This window comes from Rattus norvegicus, chromosome 2 (assembly GCF_021556685.1).
Source record: "Rattus norvegicus strain SHRSP/BbbUtx chromosome 2, alternate assembly SHRSP_T2T, whole genome shotgun sequence".
In the NCBI taxonomy this organism is placed as follows: Eukaryota; Metazoa; Chordata; class Mammalia; order Rodentia; family Muridae; genus Rattus; species Rattus norvegicus.
In genome coordinates, this window is record NC_141535.1 from 23,897,075 (window position 1) to 23,913,604 (window position 16,530).

General features: G+C 41.4%; 1 protein-coding gene across 10 annotated transcripts in view; it reads right to left on the minus strand.

Moving 5' to 3' along the window:
- The window catches only part of Atg10 (autophagy related 10), a 290,792-nt gene that overhangs the window by 90,333 nt on the left and 183,929 nt on the right, over nucleotides 1-16,530 (minus strand). For 6 of the 10 annotated variants that reach the window (NM_001429164.1, NM_001109505.2, NM_001429163.1 and 3 more), the window contains 1 exon segment: nucleotides 10,130-10,227. In NM_001429164.1, the coding sequence (NP_001416093.1) occupies nucleotides 10,130-10,227 (98 nt within the window). 10 annotated transcript variants of the gene reach the window in all.

The following is a 16,530-nucleotide window of genomic DNA, read 5'->3' on the forward strand; positions in this document are numbered from 1 at the left end:
AAGCAGCCTAGAGCCAAAAGAAATCCTGAGGCCCAAGCAATCGACTAAGTCACAAGGGTTTGGCGTCAACTACATGAGCAAGGAGAGGGGTGGGTCAAAGCCTTGAAAGACCCCAGCTTAGCAGCAGTAACGCCATTTTGCAAGGCTGTACTTAAGATGACTGGTTCAGGGAAAGGTTAGAACACTGAGTACACAGCGGCTGCCAAGCAAGATGTGTTTGGTTGAAGGCCTGGCAACAGGACGACTTCGGTTGAGCACCTGACAATGAAAAAAAAAGCCCCGGGAGAGGTCCCACACCCTGGTGGGGGGCCGAGTCAGTCGTTATGTTTCAGGAAGGTAGCTAAGAAACTTGCCCCCGGGCTAAACCCTTGCCATATTAGAATCCACCAATTATATCCCTGTAACCATGCATCTGCTTCTGTATGCTTGCTTCTGCTCCCCAAAATCCTATAAAAGCCCAACCTTGGTTCCGTGGGGCGCGCCAGTCCCCCGAGTGACTGAAGCGCCTGCAGGTGCCTGTGCCTGTGTATCCCAACAATAAACCAAATCTTCTTGTTGATTGTATCCTGTGGTGTCTCGGTCTGGTCTTTGGAGTTGGAGGGTCTCCATCACAAAGGAAAGTTCTCCCTGAGAGCTTTTCAGCCTAATATTATTCTAGTTAATTCATTGGTTATTGTAGAAATTACTGAAATAACTATTTGCCCTGAAGTAATCAATGCTGATTTTTTTCCATAATGTATTTTCTTACATATCCTAGACAACGTTCTAAGTATTATATGTATATTGATTTAGTTTTCCCTCCAACTCTGTAGATGATAGCATCATCTGTATAGGAAAATTAAACTAAGACACAAGGTGTGTCATAATTTGCAGAAGATCCTGCAACTAGCCCAGTGCGGGCACTCAGGCATGCGGGCACACACGGGCACACATGGGCACACATGGGCACACACACACACACACACACACACACACACACCACGCACACACGGCTTTACCATTTAAAATTTGGACAGGACATGTACAATATTTATGTGCAACGTTTCATACCATAAGGCAAGAAAGGCATTAAAAATACATAGCTTGTTATCAAGATGACTCAGGAGTTAAAGAGATGTTCACTAGTAACTTAAGACATGCTGAACATCAAAAAAGACAATAACAATCATGAACTAAGACAAAACACTAATATCCATTCACAGAAATTTAATAAAACAATCTTGGTGTCTTGCAGAGGTTGCTAAATGGTCAACTCCATCTGCAAAGCTAGAACAAAAGAAAGAAGTAGATGTCTGCTGCCTTTCTAAAACAAGAGTGGTGGGTGAAACTTTGTCATTACTGAAACAGTCTCACAAATAAATAATGAATGATACAATTAAAACATCCCAATTATTGAACCCCTTAATGAGTTAATGATATAGGGCCATCAGAAGATGCTAATATTAAAAAACAGAGCCATGATCATGCATGAGACTAATCAAAAACACTTATGAAGTTTTCCTGCTCCACCCCAAATTCAAGCACAAATTTGATCAAACCTTAATATCTAATTACCAGCTCATAAAATTTAGGGGAGAACACATGAAGCATCATAATGATGCAGCCAGGAAAAATAATCAAGGTTGCAAAATAAATTTGTAGAATAAACAACCTGTTTCTTCCATGGTTTGCCATGTAAAAGAGGAAGGAATGAAAATCCACATAGATTTTAAGCAGATTTCTAAAGTTCTAAGTGATTTTGGCCATTCTGGGTTAAGTTTATTTGGATATTGATTCAAACCAACTCAAAAAATTAAAATAGTGCTTGCTTGCTTGCTTAATGTTTCTGTACTTTCCTCCAATTTTAGATGTAATTTCAGACTCACATTACTGAGAGTTTTTAGTTTTTAATTTTTCTATGATGAAATAATTGTAATTTTACATATAGTGGAAAGAAATGATACAAAGAAATCTTTTGCAACCTGCTCAGCTCCTTCCAACAGCAACATCTTGCATAACCCTACTGTGTGACAACTGAGATGCTCACCAAGTGAGGACACAGAGCGCAGAGCTCCCCCGGCCTCATTACAGCCTGCTTCAGCACCGCACCACCGCAACCCTGATGTCGGGTATGACTTCACCCTTTCAAAAATGCTTTACTGCGTAGAGGAATGTAAGTTGATTCTTCTCTTGCCTTGGACAAAGATAAGCTCCAAAATGGTTGAAAGGCCTTAGCACAATACCTGAAACTCTGACACAGCTAGAAGGAAAGACAGAGTATCCTACAAGACACACACAGAAACTAGGATTCCTAAACAAAGCTTTGGTCACTGTAGTGGCTATTCCTGGTTGTCAACTTGACTATGTCTGGAATGAACTACAGTCCAGAATTGGAAGGCTCACCTTTGATCCTGATCTTGAGGCTGGGAAATACAAGTTTCTGACCTGGATCTTAGCATGGAGATCTTGAGGCAAAGTGTCTATGAATCCCAGGAGCTTAAGGCAAGGAGATCTCTGAGTTCAAGGTCACCTGGGGCAAACCAAGTCCGAGACCCAGGAGTGGTGGTACACACCTTTAATCTGGGACACATCTTCTGCTGGAGTCCTACATAAGGACATTGGAAGAAGGAAAAGGTTTTCTTTTTCTTTTCTTTTCTTTCTTTTTTTTTTTTTTTTTTTGCCTGCCTGCCTGATGGGACTGAACCATGGCTAGATCCTTGGACTTCCATTCACAGCTGCTGCTGATCGTTGTTGGGGAGTTGGACTACAGGCTGTAAGTCATCAACTCTTACTATATAGAGACTACCCATAAGTTCTGTGACTCGAGAGAACCCTGACTAAGACAGTGATCTAGGGAAAAAGGGGGAGGGGGGTAAGCTAATGGCACCTCCTGAAATTAAAATGCCAAGGAAAGTGTCAAATTAAGAGTCAGACTGCACAGTAGGAGAACATCTTTCCCAGCATCAAAGGGATGCATACGCATCTAAAACACACAAAGAACTCAAAAGGCAAAACATAAAAACACTGGCTTAATAAAAAAAAATTAGGTTATAGACCTGAACAGAGTTCTCAGAGGAAAAATAAATGTTCATGAACATTTTAAAACACAGTCAATTATCACTGGCCACACAAATTAAAAACTACGCTGTGTTCCTTTCTCCCGCCAGCCAGAATGGGTACCATCAAGAGATCAAAAGACAACAAATGCTGGCGAAGACACAGAGAAAGAAAAATCTCCGTTCACTGTTGGTTGAAGTGTAAACTGGCGCATCCCCTGAGGAAATCATCCTGGGGATTCCTCAGAACGTTAGAAAACAGCTACAGCGTGAGCCAGCGTGGCACACAGGGAAAGGACCACTCCTGCACTCCATTGAAGGACCCCGTATCCCACCATAGAGATGCTTGCCCCTCAACGCTCATTAGTGTGCTAGCCGTTCAGCTGGGAAAGAGGATCAGTCTAGGGATCAGGTAGCTGACTTGGTATGTGAACAAAGCGAAACCTAGCTACATGCACTGAAAACAGAAATTTGCAATGTATGGAACTATAAAAAAGTATAACTGAGTGAGGTGACCCAGGCACAAATGCTACACATTCTCCCTTATGGGAAACCTAATTTTGAATTTAATTTTTGTGTTCAACTTAGAGTACCATAGAAGCCAGCCAAGTACAAAGAGGCCAGTGGATGGGGAGTGCCTTAAGGGAGGTAGGAGAGCACATGCGTGGTGTGAAGTAGAGATGGGAATGCTGGGAATGGAAAGGTTAAGGACAGGAGGAGGAGAGCATGGGGGAAATGGGGGGCAAAGGAGAGGGTAAGGTAAGAGGTTCAAAAAGGTCATCAGGAAGCCCACTAGTTTGTAACCCAATTAAAAGTATAAATTAAGGAAATAGGACTATCCTGTCTGGCTAGATGTTGCTGTTCCTAGAAGTTCTAAGGTATTAAAACCCTAGTGCCAGGTGCGGGTCACCTCTATGCACTGTTGGGCAGGCCCTGGAGGGTCTGAAAGCTCAGCCCTTCCTCTTGACTGAGCACCAGAACTACATAAAGAGACTTTATTGCTCAAAGATGTCTTTGCTTGCAAGACAGAGAAATCAAGGCTGAAACTGGACTGGAAAGTTCCTCACTGCTTGGCTAGGCTTTGTACTGTCAAGCAGACTTCCGGGAGAAAAGTCATCAGTAGCCATATCCAGCTGTGCACCCTGTGAGTGACAATACCAACTTTCAGGCAAGACGCACCTGCTAGGGCCACAAAGGCATGGGAGTTAAGAAGGTGAGCACCTGTTTTCTGTTTGAGATTCAGGTAGGCCGACTCGACAGAAGGAACTCATACTGTACTGTAAACCTGACCAAAGGCCAAAGGCCATAGCTGAGAAGGGCGTAAGCCCTAGAGAGTAACCTACTACTATTGTATTGGGCATCATATCAAACTGCCTTCAAAGTCTACATTTATGCCTATAAATTAATCTGCGTTCAGCCTTGGTCAAAGAAGTTTCTTTTTGCAAGTGGGCAACAGCTAATGCAGAGACTCGTAACTAATCAATGTGTTGAAAACAGGCAAGAATCAAGTACGTAGCCCTAAACACTAAACTGGATGACTGTATCAACCCTCCAAGACTCCAGATAAACATCACAGAAAGAATCTAAGAGCCAGAGGATGTAAAGTAGTCCTGGACATGATATGGCTGTTACATAGATGAGTTCAGAGCTGCTGTGGTTAGCACTATAATACATGGGCAAAATTCTACCACAGGGTAGAGGAGAGGCTCCCAAACAAGTCAGAGGGAGTTAATGGTTTGTGTGTTGGGGTCACATTCCTCAGCTGTGTAACCACTGTAGACTGCCTTTGGTCAATCTCTCCAAAACCACCTCCATGTAAGCAAGCCCAATTAAATGGACTGAGTCTCACGTATGTGTATATGCTACACATGCTCATGTACACATGCACACGTGCGTGCACACACACACACCTCATGAACTGTACTTGAAAGGAAGGAATTGGTAGGACGATGCGAAGGTGAAGGTGAAGGTAAAAAGGATAATGAGGGAGTGACATTAATAAAAAAATTTCGTGTGAGTGTGTGTGTGTGTGAAATTATGAGAGAGTATATAATTTAGAAAGAAATAAATGGAAAAGAGAAAAAACGTTATAGAAATCAAATGAAGCATTATGTAAACTTTGGAGACTGTTTGCACTTGGTTTCATTATGTAGTGATTCATCCAGGTTGTCGAGTGTGTCATTAGTTGGCTCCTTTTGATTGCTTTCCAGGGTAAGAATGCACACACAATCTGTTTCAACAACCACCCACTGAAGGACACCCATCATGTTTCCATTTGAGGCTATTATAAATAACACTGCTATAAATGCTTATGCAGAGCCCTTAGTTTTAAAGATGCCTACTCAAATACTTATGGATGAGATAAAATATTGTCTAAAATCTGTGTCAAAAAAAATTCCAAACTGGATGAGATACCAAAAAGTACATATGAACAAAGCAACCTGGGGCCGGGCTCTATCTAAGGTTAGAACATCTGATTATCACACTGGGGAAACCTAGGTTTAACCAGGAGTAACTAACTAAATGGATAAAGAAACAAGAGCATCATGAGTCTATAAGTGTATATACTATCATCTATACTTTTGAATATCCTTAAATACAGGGTTTAAGGAAACAAGAAATAAAAACCTCCACACACAAAATACCTTTAAGTAAAAATTGAAGGTTTTTTCTCTTGGGCTCGAGACCCCTTATGAACAACAATGCCAAGCAACCAGAGCTTCCAGGGACTAAGCCACTACCTAAAGACTATACATGGACTGACCCTGGACTCTGACCTCATAGGTAGCAATGAATATCCTAGTAAGAGCACCAGTGGAAGGGGAAGCCCTGGGTCCTGCTAAGACTGAACCCCCAGTGAACTAGATTCTTGGGGGGAGGGCAGCAATGGGGGGAGGATGGGGAGGGGAACACCGATAAGAAAGGGGAGGGGGGAGGGGGATGTTTGCCCGGAAACCGGGAAAGGGAATAACACTCAAAATGTATATAAGAATTACTCAAGTTAAAAAAAAAAAAGAAATCTATATGAACATGACACATTCAGACTTCATTGCCTCAGTGTGTCAGTAATAGACATAGTCAGAATACATTTCCACAAGTTCTACTTGTTGAAACAAAGCATAGAAGCTGTGTACAGCTAAACAAATGTCACTACTTTGTTTATAATTTTAGAAGCCATTTTTCTTTGTCAGAGAACATTGGAAAAATATGTGTGTTTTAGAAATGGGTATATTAAAGAAGGTTGAAAATAAAAAAAAAAAATCTTGTGACCTTAGCCTATGCTAAGATCACAGGACTCCTTTGCCCTGAAACATAGAGTGCCCACCTTCAGTGATGGTCACCGTAACAGTCACTCTTTGATCAAGTAATCCGTCCAAAGCATTTTCATGTAAGAAACCCCAATTAAATGGAGTGTGTTTCACATATGAGTATAGACTGCATGTGCACATGCTCCAGTACACACACACACACACACACACACACACACACACACACACACACAGAGAGAGAGAGAGAGAGAGAGAGAGAGAGAGAGAGAGAGAGAGAGAGAGAGAGAACCACTAAGTACTGGTTAACTTTCTTTAGGAATTTTGCATTAGGTTGCAGGGTTGGACAAAGGCAGGTGAGCCATCAGCATAATCAGATGTATGAGATTCATGAGTGGCTTGTCTTCAAAGGAGACGGTTCATGTCTGACATGAACAAGCCCTCATCATCAGGACAAACGCTGAGAGAACAGAAGTGTGATTACTAAAGATGAAGAGCAACAAACTATATGAGCACAGTCAGGCCTGGGAAAGAAGTGACATGCGTTTTATATTATGCAAAGGCTGCTTTTGTTTCTAAGGCACTCTGGAGGGCAGGGCATTATTACAGTGCTCAGTCTGCAAGCTAATGATTCTTTAGCGTAATTCTGCAAAACGAGGACTACTATTTGGTGCGACCAATATTCGATCAGCTTATTCTCCTCTAGGGTTTTATGGTGCCCACCCACTCCATCCCATTGCAAACACCTTGTTTTCCTAGGCATGAGCTCTTATAAAAATGCAGATCTATTCTCCCAAAGATCCCAAGCAAAGGAAAAGATAAACACCAATGTGTTAGCCAATCTGGGATTAAGAATCAAGATCTTCAAAAGAATTACATATAATGACTTTCAAATGCGAAATGGTGCCCATGGCTACAAATGAGGTTTTCTCACTGTCCTGACTTTGCTAAGTGACTCTAAAGCTTAAATGAAGATTTTACTGAAGTGTTATGAGAAGTTATTTAAACTACCCACAGTCAAAAGCCCCATAAAAGAATTTCCAAAAGTCCACCTAAATTTTATAGTTGGGCATATAAAATATTTATTAAGTGATCCCCATGTTAGAAATCACTCTGCTTACTGTAATCAGATTTGATGTGTAACATGGCAACACTATGACAAGTGGGAAAAGTGGGAATTCATGTGTCTTTACATTTGAATACAGACAGTTCTCTAAAGGAGTGTACAGACTAGTTCGTTATATTGAGTAAACATCTTAGATATTCCATAAATAGAAAGAACTCTATAGGAAACACTGGTTTAAGAAACAAAAGCAAATCCAGTTGTGAATTCAAAATTCCATTCCTATGTCATGAGACAGAACAGAGACGTGTGGAATCAAAGCACAAAATTATACAAGTACCAGAAAGTACCACTAGGTTTGGCACCGAGATTAATAACAAAGCCATTAATGAGAAAAAGGCAAAATCTAGGAACAGAATCAGAAGCATAATCAAGAAGGAGCAGGTAGTTCAAGTTGGGAGTGGTGGGGCACACCTTAAACCCCAGCACTCAGGAGGAAAGGTAAAAAGATCTCTGTGAGTTTGATGCAAGCCTGGTCTACAGTGAGTTCTAGGCTAGCCAGGACTACATAGTGAGACCTTGTATTTAAAACCTGCTAAAATTAAAGACACCCATATTTTGAATATGATCTTCCTATATCCCTTGCCATCTTCCATGATACTTAAAACCAAACCTTTTCTCTGCCCTGTGGCTTCTGACTCAGTGGTATACATTTCTGGAGTTGTGCGGTCATTGACAATACTGAGAGTTGAAACAGCATTCACTTCAACATTCTTAAAATTAATAGAGATGAGTTTTCGTTAAACAAGATGACATTGCTAAAAGAAACTTCTGTGGCTATTTTTTGTTACTATTATTTGTGTGAGAGTGCAGACACACACATCATGATACGAATGTGGCGATCAGCAGCCGACTTGGAGAAGGGGGCTCTCTCCATCTTTTCAGGGGTTCCAGGGAACAAACTCAGTTTGCCAGCTTGTGTTGTAAGTGCTTTTATACACAGAGCCCTATACGGCTATTTTGCTTACGTATACAATTATTTTAACCACAGTAGCCTCTCATGTAGTGGGTCTAGGTCTATAGAACCAGGTTGCAGGGGAGCTAGCTGATATCGTCTGGAAGATTCAATGGAAGAGTATGTAAGTACTATCCAGACAGACGGGAGAAAGCTAGAAAGAGTTTCAAAGCAGTGACAGGAGCTAGAGAAACCAAGGGCCATGTTTTGCCAGAGGTGCACAGAGTGGAATGAAAGATGAATTTTAGAAAGCAGGAGGGCATCAGGGAGTGGCAGCCACAGCCCTCAGGAGAGGTGGTGCCCTGTGAGCATGCCCAGGGCTAGTCAGAGAGGGGTGAATGAGTGAGGCTGAAGAAGGCATGGCCGAGGAAGCGGGCAGAGAGGAGAGCATCGGGCATCTAGGGATGCAAAGCTCTGCCCATGGATTCAGGGGGAGTCCCAGGTTAGTCCGGGGGACAACAGTGCAAAGGAAAGGCATAAACCGAGGGCAATGTGAAAGGCACTTAGTACAAATTTTGTCCTCAGTTAAAAATCTACAAAATGGTCCCCTGCAGCCACATCACAGACCTACTCTCATTGACAGGTAAGTAAACGGCCATTATTATAATGAAATCCACATAAGGGTATAGTTTAATGGCTGATAAAGGCACTTTTTAAAGGAAGCTGTTATTAAGCTAAACAGTGTCTTGGAGAAATAGTTTTGATAGACGTAAAAAAATATTTATGTTCTTGAGGTTTGCAAAGTGATGAGTATTTTTAAATTTCCAAAATAATTAACTTCCATTTTCGTAAGGCAGCAATAATGGCCTGATTGACAGGCCTGTTTTCTATACTTTTGCAAATTTGCTTTTTATGTCCCATTTTGTAGATCTATTTTCATCTTTCGCATATTGCAAACCTATTACTAATCAAGACTTCGCATTTTCTTTTGCAAATGCACCTACAAGTAAAACTGTGAAGTAATTATAGACGATTATAGAATTATAGAAGTGCCTACTTCATGAGGACAGCCAGGCTATACAGAGAGATCTTGCATCAAGAAGAATGTGAAAATTAAAGCCATACAGTTTGCATAGGATCTTTCTACACCCATTATCATTTTCCTCGACACTTAAAAGCAACTATTTTCTCTATCAAAGGTATTTCTGAGCATTCTGGCTCTGTCTGTGTGCATGTTGTATACATGTGTAGTTCATTGATTCAGAGCTGTAGAACCTGCCTGTCTCCACTGAAACACTGAGGTACAGAACTCTGGGGGCCCCACAACAAGTGTTCATGCTAGCACAGGAGGATCTCACTATGTAACCCTGACCGGCCTCAAACTTACTGAGATCTTCTTGCCTTTCTGGGTGCTGGAAACTCCTATTTCTTAATGTATGTGCCAACTTAGATTCTGTTTCTACATATAAAGCAAACTTTTGTTTGGCACCTAGTATACCCAGTATGCTGGGCATACCGTGAAGAGGAAAAGGGAAAACAGACATTGTCTGCCCACAAGGGAGCTCATTTTTTTTTTTGAAAAACAGTGCACTCAAATATATAATTCAAAATTATAATAAGTTCCGTGAAAGAAAATTATGGGGTGTTATGAAAGCTTATAATAGGGGGAGTAAACTACGATGTCCTACAAGACACTGTCATCGAACTGAAGTCGCTAAAAATGTGCAGGATGGAAACAGAGGTGAGGGAACTAGATGACAGAGTGAACAGAGGTAAGGAGCTACATTCGGCAAGAGGGAAAGACTCTGACCTGCTGGGTGATGGTATCCCACGGTCCCTGGAGCAGCCGCGGCTTATAGCATTCATGGACTCCTTCCCATATATCCTCCAGAGCTAAAGGTCTCCCATCTGTGAAAGTACATGCAAGGCTACGTTAGTGATCTGTGAGACAGGATGGTGCTTGTTGCTGCTCTAAAAGCACTGAGTGTTTTGACTTCTGGGAAAATCTCTACAGGTGTACACACTTGACACACACACTTACGAATCAGACTTCTGCGTAAGTTACTATTTTCTTCCTGAGGGAAGATTAAACATTTAAGCTTTTCTCCTTTGTATTCACATAGCAACTAAGATTTCTATTTATTGCCTTTCGGACTTTTATTTTTTTTTATTTTATTTTTTTAAATTTAGAGAATACTTTATTAGTTTTTGTAATCAAACCCACGTAGATAAGACCTTACATATTTAATACAGTGTGTTACCCCTGTACAAATGGAAAAAACTTAAGTTCAACATTTCTAGACCAATATGGCTGTTAATTTCTGTACAGTGCCAACTCAACACAGTAAACGGGGATACTTTTTTCCAAAGTTGACAGCACAGCTAAAGTTTCCAAAAATTCAAATTATATATCTGTATATATATATTTATATTTATATAAAAAGACCAATAATAGCAGTGTGTTATGCATCAACAGCAGCAACAGCTTTTCCAGGTTCTGCAGTCATCTGAACAAAACTGTAGAGACATCCAGCACACTCCATTAAAAAAAAAAAGTAAAAAAACAAAACCCGAGAAAACAGCACAGTTCTGTTACTCTTGTGGTACCTGGCACCATTTTTTTTTAAATGAGCTTCTCAATCATCATCTGGAAAGAAAACATTCTGAGCAACATCATTAAAAACAGCTCTGATAAAGCACGGTCACTACTACGTATCATAAAGCAGGTACAAGCTATTTTACATCCACAGAGGTATGATACAGTACTGTCGTACATCTATAATACTAGAGGATACAATTTAAAAGGCATTATTTGAGACTTGATTCTACTTTTCCAGCAGAGGGCCCAAAGGATGGTGTGACACAGCTTTGTAAAGAAACATACTCTAGACAGGATTTCCTTTCACTAGTGGCACAGTTCTAAGGATTCATTCTCTCCATGAATGTCAGCTAAAACCGTTATTAAAAAAATGAAATATCCCTAGAACAAAACCGTATAACCACCGGATTCACATGAAGATGACCTAGTGGAGACAAGCTGGACCTCACCTCACCAACAAGCTATCAAATCTGTTATGTTTAAAAAGTGAGACCTCCAAGGAAGGAGATGCCAAGTAGTGCTTCAAAGCTTCGGACCACAATCAAATACAGCATCCTTTTCAACAGAAGCAGAAGCTCATCTGAATATGCTCAAGGATGCTGACATCAACATTTAATCATCTCCTCACTCATCCAGGAAGAAGGGGAGATCAGTTACTACTGTACTTTATTGTGTTCAACCAAATCACCATGTTACAAAAATAGCAAGCTGCCATAATAAAAAATAAGGCTCCTCTATCCAGCACCAGATACCATCATTTTACTTTCAAGCCTAGAAATTGCACACTTGTATATAAACCAACCGAAGATGAGGATTGAGAGTTCATCTTGGTGGATTTTTCCTTTGATGAATATGAAGTGTCCTTCCTTATCTTTTTTGATGACTTTTAATTGAAAATTGATTTTATTTGATATTAGAATGGCTACTCCAGCTTGCTTCTTCTGACCCTTTGCTTGGAAAGTTGTTTTCCAGCCTTTCACTCTGAGGTAGTGTCTGTCTTTGTCTCTGAGGTGTGTTTCCTGTAGGCAGCAGAATGCAGGGTCCTCATTGCATATCCAGTTTGTTAATCTATGTCTTTTTATTGGGGAGTTGAGGCCATTGATGTTGAGAGATATTAAGGAATAGTGATTATTGCTTCCTGTTATATTCATATTTGGATATGAGGTTATGTTTGTGTGCTTTTCTTCTCTTTGTTTTGTTGCCAAGACGATTAGTTTCTTGCTTCTTCTAGGGTATAGCTTGCCTCCTTATGTTGGGCTTTACCCTTTATTATCCTTTGTAGTGCTGGATTTGTAGAAAAATATTGTGTAAATTTGGTTTTGTCATGGAATATCTTGGTTTCTCCATCTATGTTAATTGAGAGTTTTGCTGGATACAGTAACCTGGGCTGGCATTTGTGTTCTCTTAGGGTCTGTATGACATCTGTCCAGGATCTTCTGGCCTTCGTAGTTTCTGGCGAAAAGTCTGGTGTGATTCTGATAGGTCTGCCTTTATATGTTACTTGACCTTTTTCCCTTACTGCTTTTAATATTCTTTCTTTATTTTGTGCGTTTGGTGTTTTGACTATTATGTGACGGGAGGTGTTTCTTTTCTGGTCCAATCTATTTGGAGTTCTGTAGGCTTCTTGTATGCCTATGGGTATCTCTTTTTTTAGGTTAGGGAAGTTTTCTTCTATTATTTTGTTGAAGATATTTACTGGTCCTTTGAGCTGGGAGTCTTCACTCTCTTCTATACCTATTATCCTTAGGTTTGATCTTCTCATTGAGTCCTGGATTTCCTGTATGTTTTGGACCAGTAGCTTTTTCTGCTTTACATTATCTTTGACAGTTGAGTCAATGATTTCTATGGAATCTTCTGCTCCCGAGATTCTCTCTTCCATCTCTTGTATTCTGTTGGTGAAGCTTGTATCTACAGCTCCTTGTCTTTTCTTTTGATTTTCTATGTCCAGGGTTGTTTCCATGTGTTCTTTCTTGATTGCTTCTATTTCCATTTTTAATTCCTTCAACTGTTTGATTGTGTTTTCCTGGAATTCTTTCAGGGATTTTTGTGTCTCCTCTCTATGGGTTTCTACTTGTTTATTTATGTTTTCCTGGAATTCTTTCAGGCATTTTTGCGTTTCCTCTCTGTAGGCTTCTACTTGTTCTCTAAGGGAGTTCTCCACGTCTTTCTTGAAGTCCTCCAGCATCATGATCAAATACGATTTTGAAACTAGATCTTGCTTTTCTGGTGTGTTTGGATATTCCATGTTTATTTTGGTGGGAGAATTGGGCTCCGATGATGCCATGTAGTCTTGGTTTCTGTTGCTTGGGTTCCTGCGCTTGCCTCTCGCCATCAGATTATCTCTAGTGTTACTTTGTTCTGCTATTTCTGACAGTGGCTAGACTGTCCTATAAGCCTGTGTGTCAGGAGTGCTGTAGACCTGTTTTCCTGTTTTCTTTCAGCCAGTTATGGGGACAGAGTGTTCTGCTTTCGGGCGTGTAGTTTTTCCTCTCTACAGGTCTTCAGCTGTTCCTGTGGGCCTGTGTCTTGAGTTCACCAGGCAGGTTTCTTGCAGGGGAAGAGTTGGTCCCACCTGTGGTTCCAAGGTTCAAGCTTGCTCGTGGGGCACTGCCCAAGTCCTCTCCGCGGCGGCAGCAACCGGGAAGATCTGCACCGCTCTTTCCAGGAGCCTCCGTGCACCAGGGCTCCAGATGGAGCCTGGTGTCCTCCTCTGGCGTCTGGATGCGCACAGAGTGCAGTCTCCTCTTGTCTCCCAGGCGCGTCCGCCTCTCTGAAGGTTCAGCTCTCCCTCCCACGGGACCTGGGTGCAGAGAACTGTGTATCCGGTCTGTTTCCTTCAGGTTCCGGCGGTGTCTCAGGCGCAGGGGTCCTGCCGCTCCTGGGCCCTCCCCTACGGGAACCCAGAGGCCTTATACAGTTGCCTCTTGGGCCAGGGATGTGGGCAGGGGTGGGCAGTGTTGGTGGTCTCCTCCGCTCTGCAGCCTCAGGAGTGCCCACCTGACCAGGCGGTGAGGTCTCTCTCCCACGGGGTTTGGGAGCAGAGAGCTCCTTTCGGACTTTTATAAACTAGAAGGTGAACATGCTTTAGACAGAAACAACAGATTAACGCCTAAGGGCACGCCCAGGAGACAGACTCTCTGATTCCCAGAGGTCTGCTGCAGATGCTGCTGGAGCCTTCGTAATTTCTCTGTCTTTGAGGCAGAGACCACACCTAGACATTTTCTGTCTCCTGCTGATGGACAATAATGTTTAAATCATTCAACTGAACGTTGAGGGGATGAAAAGGAAAGTGAGCATAATTTCTTATAGTAAGTAGTTTACCATTCACTGAGGAAACTATGACAAATATATTAATATCTTAAAATACTAAATAGAAAGTGGCCAGTGCCAGAGGAAACCTAGTGTTGGAGAGCACAGAGGATGGGGACACTAGCATATAGTGTTGGGATAAGTGGGAGGTGGAATGAATGCCTTGGAGAACCCAGGCCACTTGCATGATGGGAATAGCAAGAAAATGAAGTGAGAAATCCTCTCCTTTTTGTTACTTCTCTCTCTACACTTGGTGTCCACTCAAAGTGTTTGATGAAGACCACCATGGTACTTCAAATGCACCCAGATAAGAGGGAAAATAGGTGGATGGGTTCAAATACAAAGGAAGAGAGAGATAGTTATAAAGATTTTCAAAATGCACTGCTGGAAGGGCGTCAAAATGCAAGAATCTAGTGTTACTCTGTCCACTCACAGCAGTAAGTTCTCAAGACAACACATAGGCCTTTTCCTTGGATAAGCATCCAATTTCACCTCATACATTGCATTACTGGGCTCAAAGAAGTGCAGTATAGCCCAGGGAAACACTCGTATGCAAACAGTAAACATTGCTGTGGTTTCCAGACTGGAGAGCACAAGAAGTGTAGTATGAGGGGACACAGGAGGCTTAGAGTTTACTTGGAGCTTAAACATGGGCTGGCAGTTGCTCTCTGTGTGCATCACAGCTACTTTCCTCTGTACATCTTTGCTTTTTGAATTTCAGTTACTTTTCCTGTGCACACAGTAGGATAATCCTTTCAGGATTTTCTTCCCATGAGCCTTACATGAGCGAGCCTTCTCAGGACTGTGTCAGGAACACAGAAAACACTCAGTAACTACTCAGCAGCTCCCAGCCTCTATTCTGTACTCAATCCTTCTCAAAGTGAATGGATCCACACTGTACTCAGTCCTTCCTAACAGATCCATGTTGTACTCAGTCCTTCTCAAAGCTAATGAATCCATGCTGTACTCAGTCCTTCATAACAGATCCATGTTGTACTCATTCCTTCTCAAAGCTAATGGATCCACATTGTACTCAGTCTGTCTCAAAGCTAATGGATCCATATTGTACTCAGTCTGTCTCAAAGCTAATGGATCCATGCTGTACTCAGTACTTCCTAACAGATAGATCCATGTTGCACTCAGTCCTGAAAGCTAACGGATTCATGTTGCACTCAGTAATTCTCAAAGCTAACAGATCCATGTTGCACTCAGTCCTTCTCAAAGCTAATAGCTCTACATCTGCACTGCTGTTTCTCAGACTGTCCCAGGCTCCCTCGCCACACACCATGCCTTTGATGCAGTAACGTGCTAATGGCATAAGCAGGGCATTTCTCATGTCTGACCCAAAAAGCTGAACTTTCCCTCAACCTTTATTTTCAATAAATAGCACTGAAATATTTTGATACATTTTCAATAACTATCTTCATCTTGGCATTTATCTGGCAGCAGGAGACCATTATCTTGTGATAAATAGTTTTATTCCATTGACATTTCCATGTCTGTAAAATGAACAAGATTTATTCATCCAATTAACATTTGAATGTCATGTTTAGCTACAAGTTGAAAACAAGCTGCCTTCAATATCTGTGTTATATTGTTTTCTGAACACATTTACAGAGTAGGCCAAACTCTGCTCTGAAGATAAGCACTATACATCTTCAGAACACGTGTGTGTTGATTCTGAAGAGGTAAATAAGATCCGACGTCCCGCAGCGTCACGGACCAATCTCAGTAAACAAATTTCAAAAGGCAACATGCTTTCAAATAATGTTTACATATCAAAATGAGAGTGGCTTAGTAGGAGAATAATAAGGTGAGCACAGTAGGGCAACTAGTGTTAGAGATAAGGTGACTAACACCCTGGTGTTAGTCTCTAAGATGACGCTGTCAGCTCACCCCAGTGACAGAATCAGAAGCTGGCTTCAGGACTCACAATCCAAGGCTCTTCTTAAGACATGCTTCCTCCAAGGACAGTGATGCCGTGAATGCGTTATGTGTATGTACTAAAATACATACACATATTAAAATACTATATATATGTATATATATGATACATAGATAATGTATTCCTTATCACCAAAGTTTTCAGACACAGAGAAGAAAGCTAAGCTTTAGTATATGCTAGCAAATAATAATTTTAATTTTACTCCTTAAAATAATCAATGACCTAAGCATCATTTGCTTGTTGCCACCGTCAAAAGCCTGCCTACTAGGCTGGGAGTGTTTCTACAAGACTAATAATGAGCAGCCCAGCGACAATGTCAGGGAATGTTCCAGGATTCCCATCAAATGTGATACTAGGA